At 36.4% G+C, this 15,807-nt stretch overlaps 1 protein-coding gene and 1 non-coding gene across 3 annotated transcripts; one reads left to right on the forward strand and one right to left on the reverse strand.

Annotated features, from left to right (window-relative positions):
- Positions 1-153: 153 nt before the first annotated feature.
- LOC125061799 (decapping nuclease DXO homolog) lies at positions 154-4,194 on the forward strand. 2 transcript variants are annotated; one of them, XR_007119085.1, is made up of 5 exons: positions 154-807; positions 982-1,237; positions 1,800-1,938; positions 2,880-3,196; positions 4,155-4,194. XR_007119085.1 is itself a non-coding variant. In XM_047667398.1 (4 exons), the coding sequence occupies exons 1-4, from the start codon at positions 318-320 to the stop codon at positions 3,129-3,131; spliced, it is 1,137 nt and encodes a 378-aa protein (XP_047523354.1). In that variant the 5' UTR covers positions 154-317; the 3' UTR covers positions 3,132-3,232. The 2 variants fall into 2 exon arrangements, 1 of the variants encoding a protein (XP_047523354.1); XM_047667398.1 differs by lacking the exon at positions 4,155-4,194 and having other exon boundaries at positions 2,880-3,232.
- Positions 4,195-4,944: 750 nt separating this feature from the next.
- On the reverse strand, positions 4,945-5,063 carry LOC125061971. Its single transcript, XR_007119122.1, has one exon. It is a non-coding gene; the product is annotated as a 5S ribosomal RNA (ribosomal RNA).
- Between the last annotated feature and the right edge of the window lie 10,744 nt (positions 5,064-15,807).

Raw genomic sequence — 15,807 nt, forward strand, 5'->3', positions numbered from 1 at the left:
TTGTATGTTTTCTTCACGTATTATATGAGGTATATTATCTATCTACTAGTCTACTGTCTAGAATTCATCTGTGGTATTATACAGATTACAGCGTATCCTATACCTTTGGTCATCTGTTGCATGCATAAGAGTACATTTTATTACATTAAGGATTAAGGAGATGGTTATTGGTTGCATTGTTTATGTTTGTAAATTGCAATGTCTCCTAGTTCACCTGTGTTTGTTTTTATTGATGAGCAATAATTTATTAAAATAACAGTTAAAAACAGTAAAAAATATTATTGTAGTGAAATTTGAAAAAGTATGGCATCTTAAAAATGAATTCACAACCAGAGCTGCTTACCAATCCTAGCATTTATGCTAAAAACTTTCCAAAATTCGGCCGCCCAGAAATTATAGGTTATATAGGATTAGAAAACCTTAAATATGCAAGAAAGATTTCTAATACAACCGTAAATTTCGATCTTAATTTACTAGTAGAAGAAGCGCAAAGGAAACCACCTGAACATGATGTAAAGTTGAATGACTTAATTCAGTTCTTGTCCAACAATGAGAAACGATTGAATTTGAGAACTCCAAACAAGCTCGATTCTGCTACAATATTTTGCTATCGGGGCTTAATGACCTGCGTCGCCAACTCGCCTTATGAAAATGACCCTTGGATTATTGTGGCGTTATTATTTAAGGGAAATATATATTTATGTGCACGAGACACCGAAGTCAAGAAGTTACAGAAAAAAATTATGAATGAAAGGGATAAATTATTTACATCTTGGGGATTCAAGTTTGAACAGTATATTCTGTCTGGTATGATTTATCACTAAGATTACAATCACTTGCAATATATGTGTGAGCTACATATCGGACTGATCACTACAAGAAAACAATATTTAATGAAACTATTATATCACTGTAAAAAATTCAAATATCATATCATACTTTTTCGTATTAAAATTAAAAATGTATTGTAAATTTTTGTAGATAAACCCCATGTAAAACCAAATCCAAATGTGCCTAATAATGAAATGGAGGAGTTTTCATGTGTTTTTAAGACAACACTAAACAGTCATAAAATTATATATGGAGCTGAAATGGATGGTATTCGATGTGATAAAAAAGAAGTTCCCGAAGCGCCTAAGACAGTTGATGATGTCTTACATTATTTACAAGACAAAGAATTCATAGAGCTTAAAACAAATCGACATTTAGAATTTCCTCATCAACAAAGAAGTTATAGGTAAGGTATAATCTTAATATGTATAAATTACGCGTCGCGTTGTTTGTCCGCTATGGACTCCTAAACTACTTAACCGATTTCCATCAAATTTTCACACCGTGAGCAGTTTGATCTAACTTAAAAGATAGGATAGCTTACATATATATATATAATTCTACTGTACATGTGTAACTCTTAAATGGCTGGATCTATTTGATTGTTTTTTTTTGTATGCATTTGGGTGGAGCCCTGGATGGTTTAGATTAACAAATCAGCCCGTCAAATGGTGCTGCCGTACCGACTGGTACCTTCATATTTTGCTCAATATGATAATCGCTTGAAATATCATGCAGGACAATGTCTGTCAGATCCGCTAGTATAATATAAATATTTAAATGTTGCTACTACTGGTCCGATTCAAATTTATACCTTGGTGCAAATTATGACTCCTGTAAAACACGGACAGTACAGATGTTACAGTGTGTGCTAAGTTCCAACTATAAATCAGAACCAATGTGTATGACATCCCACTATCCACCAATAAGCAGTCAGTTTTTTTATAATGATGTTTATTATCCTACAGACGGTATAAGACCAGAAAATGGTGGTGCCAATCATTTCTTGTTGGAATAGATACGATATTGTGTGGTTTTAGGAATGATAATGGTATTGTTGAGAATTTACAAACTATCAATGTTAAAGATCTCCCAAAAATGTCAAAGGTAAGTTTAAGTATATGACATGAACACTCACAATTAGGGTTGCCACCTTTTTCTAGAATTAAAGTACATTTTTATGTAAAAATGCAAAATTTTTCTTAATACTCTATTATATTTGAATTTGTATTTTTTATTGCTTTTTGTAGTATTAAATTAGTATCTTGACTAAACAGTTGAAAAGCATCTTTACAAAGAAAGAACATTTTTTTTAAACATTTCCTTAAATAAATAAATCACATCTTCCGATATAAAGTATTTTCGTGTACATACTTTGTTCTCATAAAGTATAGGAAAACTTTTTTTTTTTTTGATTGGACAATTCACACCTAGTCCCGTGCTAAGCTGGTGAAGCTTGTGTTATGGGTACTAGGCTACGGATATACATACATAGATATATAAATACATATTCTACATAGTCAAACATTGGCTGTTATGTGATATTTCTTTTTCTTAATAGGCAAGTAAGTGATCAGTCTCTGTGATTTTGGATCTAGAAAAACGTAAGGATACCCTTTTTCTTCACTGAATCAGTGCACACAGAAAAGTCCTTTGGTCCGTGATTAGAACGCAAGACCTCGTGGTTGAGGGAAGGTTCCACGCATTGCTTTTCACTTCATCAAAAAAAGAAATGAAAAAACAAATGCATAATGTTTAATATTTTATTTTTATTTATGGCTCTGGCACGATTTGTGCATTAGCCAGCGTCAAGTATAGGATTTTTTATAATTAGTGCTTGTCTTTAGAAATTCGACTGTGTCCTCCATGTACGGTTTAAGGCACTCGCCCGGTACCGCACAACCCTCCCAAAGGCCGAGAACAAATTTAAATTAAATTATAACTTGCCCTCGAACCGGGAATCGAACCCGGTACCCCTCAGCTAGCTGCCACTTAATAAGACCGCTAGGCTATGAGGCCCCTAATGTTTAATTAATATTTATTTCTAGGAATATTGGGACCCAAATGTTTGCTTCAACTTTTTGGATACGTTCTTTGTATATGTGAAAAGATGTTTCAACCGAGAAATGAGACGTAAATATGGCGATAAAGATTTGGATCTAAAAAGTGTGCCATTAATGAGTTTGATGTTTGAGCTTGTGCCCAACAAGTGCGTTCAATGCATTAACTATACTCATGAAGATGACCCAATTCTTCCCGATTGGTTTCTCACGACGTTTGGGAAACACCAAGAAATATGAAAATGCCAATAGAAATAACCTTTTATATATAAGGACATGTTAATTATTATTATTTGTATTATAATAAAAAAAAGATATTAAAAAACAGTGCGCCCTTTTTAATTATATAAGTTTAATATTAAAATGAGTGATATTTAAAAAAAATATATATTTTATAAAAGTCTTTTATTTAATTAACCTCACCACTTTGCATGGTTATGAATATGATATCTATATATATAAAAATGAAACCCGTTTTCCGTTGTCACGACATAACATGAAAACGGCTTGACCGATTTGGCCAATTCTTTTTTTATAATATTCTTTGAAGTACGAGGATGGTTCTTACGGAGAGAAGAATTAAAAAAATTGAGTGAAAAAGTCTAAAAACAACACTTTTCTATATTCCCATACATAATATTCGTAATAATACTTAAAAGTCAATTTGAACTTTAATACCATAGAATAAAGTTCAAGTGTTAGTGGAGGGGTTCCGGGAAGGAAAATTTTTATTTTTTGACATAATGTATTTGTTGTCCTATCAACTTTCTTTTTTTTATCTTAGCTAGACCGGTGTCCCGAATAAAGAATCGACTGTTAGGCGGTAAGATGTTCGCCAGGCCAGCTAGTTTAAAATAAATCAGTGGCGCTACAACCTATTTAGGTCTTGGCCTCAGATTTCTGAATGTTTCATGATCATTTTTAAATCTAATAGGCAAGTAGGTGATCAGCCTCCAGTGCCTGACACACGCCTTTTTTTTTTGGTCTAAGACATGTCGGTTTCCTCACGATGTTTTCCTTCACCGTTCGAGCAAATGTTAAATGCGCACATAGAAAGAATGTCCATTGGTGCACAGCCGGGGTTCGAACCTATGACCTCGGGTATGAAAGTCGCACGCTGAAGCCACTAGGCCAACACTGCTCAGAATAACTTTAACTCAGATTAAACCAGTGGCACCAGTGACTTAATTGTTTAGTTTTTGTACCGCGCAAGGCTACGAATATTGTGAGGACTATGAAATGTCATTAAAATTATATATCTTAACTAGCTGGCCTGGCGAACATCGTACCGCCTAACAGTCGATTCTTTATTTTTTTTTAATACTTATTCTCCTATTCAGGACACCGGTCTAGCTAGTAAGATAAAAAAAAGAAAGTTGATAAGACAACAAATACATTATGTCAAAAAATAAAAATTTACCTACCCTCCACTAACATTTGAACTTTATGATATGGTATTAAAGTTCAAATTGACTTTTTTTGTATGAGAATATAGAAAAGTGTTGTTTTTATACTTTTTCACTCAATTTTTTTTAATTTTTCTCCGTAAGAACCATCCTCGTACTTCTAGGAATATTATTAAAAAAAAATCAGACAAATCGGTCAAGCCGTTTTCATGTTATGTCGTGACAACGGATAACGGGTTTCATTTTTATATATATAGATTATAGTGTGGCCATAAGTAGGTACTGTTACATAAAATCTTTTCTTTTTCAACTTATTAATTATTTTGAATTTGGAACACGTATGTGACCGTGATCGCCTTGCACAAAGTAGACATAAGCTGTATGTTCGGATATCATACCATATCGGATACAACAACACTTCGTCTGTTGAAGACCAGAAAAGATCGGGCGACAGCCTGTTGTTAGAACTACAAAGGCTGATGCTGTTAAAGCCAGAATTCATCGAAACCCCATTAGGAAGCAAAAAACTTTAGAGGTGTCAAGGGACACCCGGATGAAACGAAATTCCTTTCGATTAATTTATATGTTAATTGGTATCATAACAGTATGATAGATTTTCTCGACACCAATCTTACGACGAAAAAAAAAGCCAACATCACAAGGTGTTCCCAGGCGGTCACCCATCCAAGTACTGACCTCGCCCGACGTTGCTTAACTTCGGTGGTCGGACGAGAACCGGTGTATTCAACGTGGTATGGACGTTGGCGATGGCTAAATCGAAAATGTAAAATATAACAACTATAGCAAAAAGTGTTGTTACAACTTTTGGTCTTAATTTATTCCGTCTAGCCCCCTTTCGCAACGCTCGATAACTTCGTTCCAACAAGACTAATTTAGTTAAGTGATTCCAAAAATAATTTTCATTTCTTATCCCTACAAAAAAAAGCCAACATCACGAGGTGTTCTCAGGCGGTCACCCATCCAAGTACTGATCTCGCCCGATGTTGCTTAACTTCGGTGATCGGACGAGAACCGGTGTATTACAATAGTAAATAGCAAAAAAGTGTCGTGACTGTAGCATCTATCGCCTACCTGCTATTACGAACATTAATAAATTAGTCTGTCTTCCGAGCCCGCCTTTTATTGACGTATCATTTGGCGACGAGGTTTAACGATTAAAAAAGTATAAAATGTCGATTGGGAAAATTGAATCATTTAATTTGAGTTCCAAGCAATGGCCAGCGTATATTCGGCGTGTAAAACAATTTATAAAATTAAATAACATTAACGAAGAATTAAAAGTTAGTATGCTGGTGACTGTGGTCGGGGAAGAAACATATATGCTCATGTGTGATCTTTGTGCACCAGGATTTCCTGAGGATTCGACGTTTGATGAGTTAGTCAAATTAGTAACAGAACATTTAGAACCTCAAAGGTCCGAAATCGCGGAACGGCACGTGTTTCGTTTGCGACGTCAAAAAAATGGGGAGTCTTTAACCGACTATTTGCAGGCCCTTAAACACTTGGCCTCCACGTGTAATTTTGGCAAGTGTTTATCGTGCTCAACGTTGGAAGAAAATCTTCGGGATCAATTTGTATCGGGTCTGGCGAATGATGCTATGCGATCTCGAATTTTTGCCGAGAAAAAGATACAGTATAAAGAGGCTGTGGAACTGGCACTGGCATTGGAGGCGGCTGAACGGCACGCAGAGGTCAGTGGGTCCACACGGGCATCGGTGAATGAGGCATCAGGAACAACAGGCGGTCAGGTGAGCGAGGGCTTGCATTACGCGCGTGGCGGCGGCCGTGTGGGCAGCCAACAGCCGCGCACGACCTACATACCGAGCGCCAAGGGCGCTGGTGTTGCTGTGCGTTCAGCAGGTGGAAGCGCGGGGACTTCAGGTTCTGGTGTTTCATGCTGGCGCTGTGGCAAGGCGCACACAGCGGATAAGTGTCGTTTTAAGCAATACAATTGTGATGAGTGTGGCCGACGGGGTCATTTAAAAGTGATGTGCAAACAAGTGCGTGGTAGTGATAGTCGACAGAACTTTGTGTCGGACGAATCTGATGTTGAGTTATTTAATTTGAAGTTGAGCAGTCAGGGTAACGAACCTTATTTTATAAAGGTTTTTATAGACAGTAATTTAATTCGATGCGAAGTAGACACGGGAAGTCGTATCAATCAGCAATAAGTGAAGAAATGTATAATAGATTTTTTTTGTCATAAAGTAATTATAAGGGATGGCATAATCTTACGTTCTTATTCAGGTACTCAGATCGAGTCTTTGGGTTACATTGAGGTAAATGTACGTTTGGGCGACGTGGAAGTTAAATCATTACGTTTATATATTATAAAAGAAGGTGCTAGACCTTTAATAGGACGAGAATGGTTACGTGCGTTGAATATTAAAGAAATTTATCTTAATGAAATAGATAGCGGAAGATTCTTTTGTGAATAGATTAAGCAAGGAATTTCCAGAAGTTTTTTGTAATAAGTTGGGCACATGTAAGAAAACTATTCAATTACAACTTTGCGATAACGAACCGGTTTATGTGCGAGCGAGGCCGGTGCCACTAGCACTTCGCGCGCGAGTTGAGAACGAGCTAGCGCGTCTTGAGGCAGACGGATCCATTTATCGGGTGGAGTACTCTGATTTTGGGACCCCAATCGTACCAGTAGTTAAAAAAAATGGGGAGATACGTATTTGTGGGGACTATAAAATAACTGTGAATCCCAAATTAAAAAGAGATTTTTATCCATTACCGCGAATTGATGAATTATTTGCTAATTTAAGAGGGGGGGGAGCAGTTTACGAAAATAGATTTAACGCACGCGTACGAGCAGTGTTTTTTATCTGAGGAATCACAGCCGGTCACGGCCATTACTACCCATATGGGTACTTTTGCTTATCGTCGTACTCCTTATGGTTTATCATGTATACCGGAAAAATTTCAAAAATTAATGGAAGAAACGTTGCGTGGAGTGAGCGGCTGTGTCGTTTTTTTAGATGATATTTGTGTGACAGGCTCGAATAGAACTGAACACATTACTAATCTTAAGGCTGTACTCGAACGTTTGCGTAGTATGGGGCTAACTGTCAAATTATCTAAATGTAAATTTTTGCAAGATAGTGTTAAGTATCTTGGTTTTATTATAAATAAAGAGGGTTTGCAACCAGATCCTGATAAGTTACAAGCTATTAATAATGCACCCACGCCAAGTAATGTAACTCAATTAAAAAGTTTTTTAGGCATGTTAAATTATTATGGAAAATTTATTGTTAATTTAAGTACTCTTTTGCAACCGTTACATAATTTATTAAAAAAAAATTCTTCTTGGGACTTGGCCAACCAAAAAAAATATACCATATGATTTTACGATAGAATTTGTACGATCGGTAGATAACGGTCCAGCCGATGCTTTGTCGCGTTTGCCGCTTCCTCAAGAGGGTCGATTTGCAGATTCAGTAGATTATCTTAATTTAGTTGCGGACTCTTCACCTATTTCTTATAAAGATATTGCCAGGGAAACTGAACGAGATAATTTTTTGTGTAAAATCAAACGGTATATTTTTTTTGGTTGGCCAAGCGATCCGAGTTGTGAAGGTGAAAAACCATATTTTGCTAGAAAACATGATTTTGCTGTTGAACAAGGTTGTATAATTTATAAATATAGAATTGTGGTTCCAACGAATTTACAAAAAAATATTTTGGATGAAATTCATGAGGGTCATTTGGGAATAAATAAAATGAAAAGTTTAGCTAGGAGCTATGTGTATTGGGCGACTTTAGATCGCGATATTGAGACTCTTTGTAGGAACTGTGGGGCGTGTCGGTCCGTGTTGGATGCGCCACCTCGAGCCCAAATTCACCCATGGGAGTTTCCTTTGCACCCGTGGCATCGTTTGCATGCTGACTTTGCGGAATATGGGGGTAGGCGGTATCTTATTGTTGTTGATGCAAACACGAAATGGATAGAAGTATTTTCAATGACTAATACCAGCGCGTCTTTTACAATTAGGGTTTTTAGAAATATTTTTGCAAGATTTGGTTTACCATCACAGCTCGTGACTGATAATGGTCCACCATTTTGTTCTTTTGAATTTGAGTCTTATTGTGTAAGTAATTGCATTAAACATACTACTTCGGCTCCTTATCGACCTCAGGGCAATGGAGCAGCGGAAAATGTAGTCAAAACCGTTAAAAAAACAATTAAAAGGGCAGTTTTTGAAGGCGAAAATATTGACGCAGCTCTCGATAAATTTCTTTTTAAATATCGCAACTGTGAGCATGCCACAACTGGCATTTCACCGGCCATGGCGTTGCTAGGGCGTCGTTTACGTAGCCGTTTAGACGCAATACGACCGGACGTGGCCGCCACTGTTCGGGAAAAGCAAGAGCGGCAACTCGCGAAAATACCGCGTGCTCAGCGAGAGTTTGAAATTGGAGAAACAGTACTTGCAAGAGATTATAGGCAAGGAGGGGAGAAATGGGCTTCAGGAAAGGTGTGTAAAAGGACGGGCCCGGTTTCTTATAAAGTTGATTTGGGCAACGGTATTGAGTGGCGTAGACATGCAGACCAAATTATTTCAAATAAAAACAGATTTTCAATGTCACGCACGAATACAGCGGTTGTCTCAGAGCAGGAGGGTAATGATGGGCTAGGGTCTGAGATGGTGGAGGTTACAACTGAAGAGAGTGATCTTAATAAAACAATCAACAAATCTGATGATCAAGCGTCTCAGGTGGAGCCTCAGTCAACACAGACCCTGTCCGAGTCACCGAGTTGCTCTCAGGAACTATCGGCTCGAGCATTGCGTGCTTTAAAGCGAGCTAAAAATAATAGTTGATAAGTTAAGTAAGTTTGTCATGATTAAAGATTTTATTTTGGTTTAGTTTATTAAGTACTAGGTTATGTAAATTTTGTAATATTTCTTGTATTCCTATTGTAGTGGTTTAAAATGTATTTCGTGGTTTGTAGGGGAAAGATGTAGCATCTATCGCCTACCTGCTATTACGAACATTAATAAATTAGTCTGTCTTCCGAGCCCGCCTTTTATTGACGTATCAGTGACAACTTTTCGTAAGAATTTTTTCCGTCTAGCCCCCTTTCACAACGCGCGATAAGGAACTTCGTTCCAAAAATCTTATAGTGAGAAATTAAGATTCCGCTAGGACTCTTATTATAAATAAAACAAGACCTGAAGCTCGGTGCTTATCGTTGATATACAGGACATGCCATAAATCAGTCTTTACAATTAAAGAGAGTGGATCGATCAAAACGTCATCATCTTGCGTCAGTGATGGTTTACTGGTGTACTATCAAAGAGTCACAAAACCACATTTATGTGAAAAAGGAGTAAACATTTAAGTGAAAGACACAGTCTTGGATCATGTTGTGAAACCTCTCAGAAATACACTCTTTAAAAATATACCGTGGACTTTCCAGCAGGATTCTACACCTGGTCTCAAGGCAGTGATATACACTTCTGGACACATCTATTGGCCCACCTTGCATTTTCAGTTTCTTTTGGTCCTAACTAAAAATTTATATTAGGTCGAGTAAAAATTTTTTATGCAGTTTTGAACCTGATACATTTTACCATCTTTTTCGATCGTATTGTTTTAAATTTGAATTTAGAATACCACATTACATGGAGATACGCCTAACAAGTCAGGTATGCGCCTTGATGAAGTCAGTTGATTTTTGAATAAAAAACGTGTTTTATCAAATAAAGGTTTAATTTAATAACGCGTGTTGCCTCCATGGGCATCTACGACAGCTCTCATACGATTAGGCATAGAGTTTATCAACCGCTCTATGAAATTTTGAGGGATCATCTCCCATTCCTCTTCTATGGCAGTTTTCAATTCCTGCATCGTCTGGGCAACGAGCCCTAACACGTCTTTTTAGCTCGCCCCACATGTACTCAATGGGGTTCATATCTGGGCTTCTGGCTGGCCAGTCCATAACTGCGATGTTCACATCCCGAAGATATTCTCTGACGATGCCGGCCGTATGGGCTCTTGCATTATCATGCATAAAAAGGAAATTTGGGCCCACATAGTCCGCGTATCACGTGAGGTTCTAAGCACTCAAGAATGTACCTTTCAGCATTTAATGTTGGCAGCCGTAGTCCCGTAACAAGCTCAAGTTGAGTTTTGCCGCTCGCGGATATACCGCCCCAGACAGTCCATGAGCCACCGCCATAGGCAACCCTCTCTTCAAAGCAGCATTGTGCAAAACGCTCTCCCTTACGTCGGTAGACCTTCTTCCTTCCATCATTGCCATGTAATGCAATTTTAGACTCTTCAGAAAAGAGTACACCGTTCCAATGCTGCTGAGTCCAATTTAAGCGTGAGCGCGCGAAATGAAAGCGCGCTATTCGGTGGGCTCGCGTTAGTTTTGGGCCATTAGCTGGCTTGTGTGGTACCATATCGCGTTCTTTTAATCTTCTCCGAACCGTTCGAGCGCTCACATTTACTCCATGGAAGTCGCGAAGTTGGTTTTGTATCTCAATGGAGGTAAGGTGACGATTTCTCAAGCTGGTCGTCACGATGAATCGATCCTGCCTTTCAGTTGTGACCCGAAATCGTGGCCTTCCTTGGCGACGAACAAAGTCGCCAGTCTCTAGGTATCTCCGATAAACGTTTCGGACCGCAGGTCGACTTAAATTAAGTTGATCACTCACATTTCTTTGGCTGTGTCCGGCCCGGATAAGTGCCACAGCTTGGGCGGCGACTTCAGGCGAAGTATCCATAGATTATTGATAGAACCTCATCTTAATGTTAAGAATAAGTAATGTTTGTTGCAAAACCAAAGAGAAAAATCACACTTTCAAGAATTAAATCCAACTAAACCAATAAAATCAAGTTTTTTTTAGTATTCGATTGTTTGATATCAATGAGCAGGCTCCAAATTGTCTTTTGTTTCTTTAAATTCTGTGTTCGAAATTAAAAAAAAAAATATTGAATGCAATTATGAATGTGCCAGGTTCAAAACTGCATAAAAACTTTTTACTCGACCTAATATAAATTTTTAGGTAGGACCAAAAGAAACTGAAAATGCAAGGTGGGCCAATAGATGTGTCCATAAGTGTATATATAATTCTTCTGTGAGTGTGTATGTCACTGAACTTCTCTCAAACGACTGGACCGATTTTGATGAAATTTTTTGTGTGTGTTCAAGGGGACCTGGGAATGGTTTAGATTCACAAATCAGCCCGGCAGGTGGCGCTGCAGTCGGTACTTTCATACTTTAATATCCTAATAGCTTGAAATATCATGCAGGACAACGTCTGTGGGGTCCACTAGTAACATATAAGATTCGCATTGAGCGCCTCTCATATGTTAAAAACGATTAGATTTGACATACAGAAGTTATTGTTAGTCTTAGTCTTGACCCGGAATCTTAACCAGCTTCCAATCTTTCGATCTCTATCATTGAATGAGGTACTGAATGGATAGATAAAACAAAAACAATCGTTAATATACCATTTATTATCACTGCATAGCAAATGGTGAAAATCAACATCCATAACACTAATCAACAACATGGATATTTTCACTTAAAAATATACATTTAATTCCTTAAAGTACATTAATAAAAATATCTACGAATAAAAAAACAATAACGAAACAATAATGAACATGTCATGATTTTAAATTATTTACATAATCCGCAGCGCGTTTACACACTCGCAATAAGAATAGAGAATATAAAACGGGCGATACACTACTTGATTGTGATTGGTCGGGGGCAGTTACGTAAGTAAGCATATTTACTGCAATTGAATCCCCCCCCCCCCTCCTCTTATAAGCAACAGTAGTACATAAACGTATTAAATTTCTGTAGGAATCCCCGAAAATGCATTTCGTTTCCAAGCATGGACAATGGACAAATAAATAATTACTGGTGACGTAATCACCAAATAGGAAAATCAAAGAAATCCCCCCACCTCCCCTATGGTGCTTACGTATACTTGAACGTCCCCTCGACTGCCTAGACCAATCACAGACGTCGTAACGTTAACCAATCACAATCAAACGAGCCATCGGTTTCGTTTATACCTAACGATAAATTTTATAGTCCTGTAAATCCAAATTTTAGAACGAATCTAATTTTAAAGTAGCTTTACAAATTTCCGTCTTAGACGCTTAGGGAGCGTTCAAATATTACGTAACGAGTTTTAGGAGGGGGGGGGGGGTCCCCTTTTGTAAAACGTTACGATGCGGGGCGGGGATTAAATTACGCGTTATTGTTAATATTTTTGTCGACTTACACCACATAATAGTAACTAAAGAGTCACTAGGTGGTCACGAAACGTTTTACTATACTCGAGTACAGTACTGTACTTGGGTACTGAAAAACGTTACGGCGAGTTACATGGGGGGGGGTTTCAATAATCTCCAAAAAATGCGTTACGTAATACTTGAACGCTCCCTTAGATGAGGGTATGAACGCGCTGTATTGACAAATTTTATAACCGACACGACATAATTTGAATAAAATCATTTACTATCCAAATTATACAAACAAAATCGGTTCGGTGGCCGGGTGAACTTTTGCGTCTACCCGTAATTAAAAGGGGTACCCAACTTTCTGCGTAAAGTAATTTATTCATAATTTTTGGTGCTTTAAATAAGCCGGAGCTGCGAGAGTAATCATTTAATATAGCATTTCTTATTATTAATTTTTGCCACTTCATAATTGGTCAATTATTTGAAATATTCAAATACGTTACGCGCGAAATAACACTGTTTTCAACAGTATGGGAACCCCATTCAATTGAAAAGGCATTCAATGCCATAGGAATCAGAAAACATACAATTTCATTGTTCATTCGAAAGTTTTAAAAACTTTGTACTTCACATAAATATTTGCAAATGAAACATAGACTAAACTATCTTAGAGATATACACACATAAATGGAATCAAGTTACAATGTCAACGATATAATCTGTAATTTTATTATCTGTACATAAAAACATCTCAATTATTATTAATTGGATTAGTGCCAATAATGGGTGCTAATTTTTATGTACTTCAAAACCTCAACACGAGAAATAACAAAGGAAATCGAAAATAGGAGGGTACCTAGCTACCCTCTTTCATATTTCTCAAAAAACCGTACATTAAGCGTTAACGGTTACTTAAGCTATTTTGTAATTCACTAGATGCAATTGGAAACTATTTTTTTTTAGCTATGCTTCCTTAACTTAATCTTGTAACAGAACTATACTACGAGATTTAGCATACGACTGTGAGTGTACATTAAAATTAGCACCAGTGTGTGCAGCAGTCTAGTATATGAAATGGGCGATCCTATAAAAATAATGTTATACTTATAATAAAGTATTTACAAAACACCTATAAACTGTATTTTATACTGAATATCGAAAGAAATTATCTACAATGTTCGTACATTTTTAATTATAATTTAATGTATGACAAAAATCCTGGAACATATTTTTAAAATTTTTGAGGGTAGTTTATTTTTGTGTTCCAGTTATCTTTGATTGTACATTTAAATGTACCTATAATTATTTTATAACACATAGGTAATAAACGTCTTATTCATTCATAATATGTCAGTATCTACCCGCATTTTAACAAAAGTTCTCAACAGTGGGTAAACTTCGATAACGAGAATAGTGGGTGAATTGCAAAGTTCATATTGAGTTTACCTAGTGTATAATATATGTTACAGGTTTTGTGTCATACATGTCTATATCAAGAATTATAAAAACAAATCATAATTAAAATGTTGCAATTTTAATCTCATTTAAAATAATCTAGATACAAATACAGTCTTCCGATTCTCTAACAGTTGTATATTTAAATTCCTGTGTAGCTGTCATTTGTACTAGAAATGTACATTGTTTAAATCCCAAATAAAATTAAGGATTTTTAGGCACAATTGCACTACGTAACAATCGCAAGAGATTAATATCGCGTTTACGCAAAATTAAACCTTGTTCCATTGACTTAGTCAAATATTAAATGGCAACGCCATGAACTGACGTAAGAGTTATCGTACGCAATAGTTTTCGTGTATTCGATAAAACTGTTTCGCTTGTCATTATAGTGGTTCGTTCAGTGGCGTCGAATTTCGTGTCTGCGTGCGTTTCAAATTTTGAAGTTATACTTCTTTAGGCGCGTTATGAAAATTTGATGAGAGTGAAATTTTAAGATGCGCGCGCACCTGAGACACAACATTATCAGTGTGATTATAGCCGGCGCGAGCGAGATGGGAATAAGACAATCTACAAATAAAAAGAAATAGAATATGCGTGAAGTTAGCAGCTATGCCAAGAATTTTGAATGACCATAATGACCTTTTAAACAAATAAAGGAGTTTTATTTATTTTTTCAAAGAAATTTAGCAAGTCTTTTTCTCAAAGACCTATTGTTACTTAGTTAAAAGGTTATGAAACATACCTAGTTATTAAATTGAATGAATAATATACTAAAATAATAAATAATAATTATTATTAATATTAATTAATAATTGAATAATATACTAAATATGAAATATTATTAAATTATTAACGTTTAATAATTATTATTAATTATTTAATATTTAAAAAAATTATGAAAGCCAAAGAAGTATAACTTCTTACGCGCGTACATAAGTACCCGCACCCTTTTTATTAATAACTGTACATCCCTAATTTTAAATTGATTTGATTGGACCCGAAATTCCACCTCACCTCAGTATTTTAGACCAAAAATTAAAAAAGAAATATATAATAAAACAATGATAAAAAGGCGGTTTTTCAAATTCACCGGTGGTTGATTTCGCGTATAACAGTACTGCCCCATGGAAAGAGATAGCTCCGATTTTGAAGAACGTACTACTGTGAGACTGGCTTCATAACATTATCGTTGCCATGGTAACCCTTTTTAAGAGAATATGGCGAACATGAGGTAAGTAATACCCCGCCCATGGGCACTCACAGATTGAAGTACTACATTCCATATCACGCTTTAGATAAAAATTGTTAATATGATTTCTTTCGTGTGAGCGAATCCCAAACTATCTCTTTCCATGTAACTGATTGTATTATAATTTTGGATTCCCTAAAAAGGAGAAATTAGCTTCAAAACGATATCAATATAAGCTCAGGCCACATCACATGCGACCAATATCAAAAACTCCTATCCATAATAAAATATATTAAATCTTTGTGCTAACTTACGATAAATTCATTTCAATAAACTATCTACAAAGAAACCAAATTCACCGTGCTTGGCACGATTCGCCAATAATTCATTATATTTACAAAATATTCATATAAAATTTTCGATGATCTGAGATATTGTAGGCACGTTCTTCGGATTTCACTATTGGACCCTACGACGAGTTTACTTCGCGATTTATGGAATATATTCACTTATTAACTAGCTTCATTGACTTCGGGAGTGGACCTTCATTGAAGGCAATGCGTCATGGCCCCGACGGAGAATTTATCGTTATATGAAATGGATCTTTCAGAGTCTATTAGCT

The sequence above is a fragment of the Pieris napi genome, chromosome 24 (assembly GCF_905475465.1).
Source record: "Pieris napi chromosome 24, ilPieNapi1.2, whole genome shotgun sequence".
NCBI classification, from domain to species: Eukaryota; Metazoa; Arthropoda; class Insecta; order Lepidoptera; family Pieridae; genus Pieris; species Pieris napi.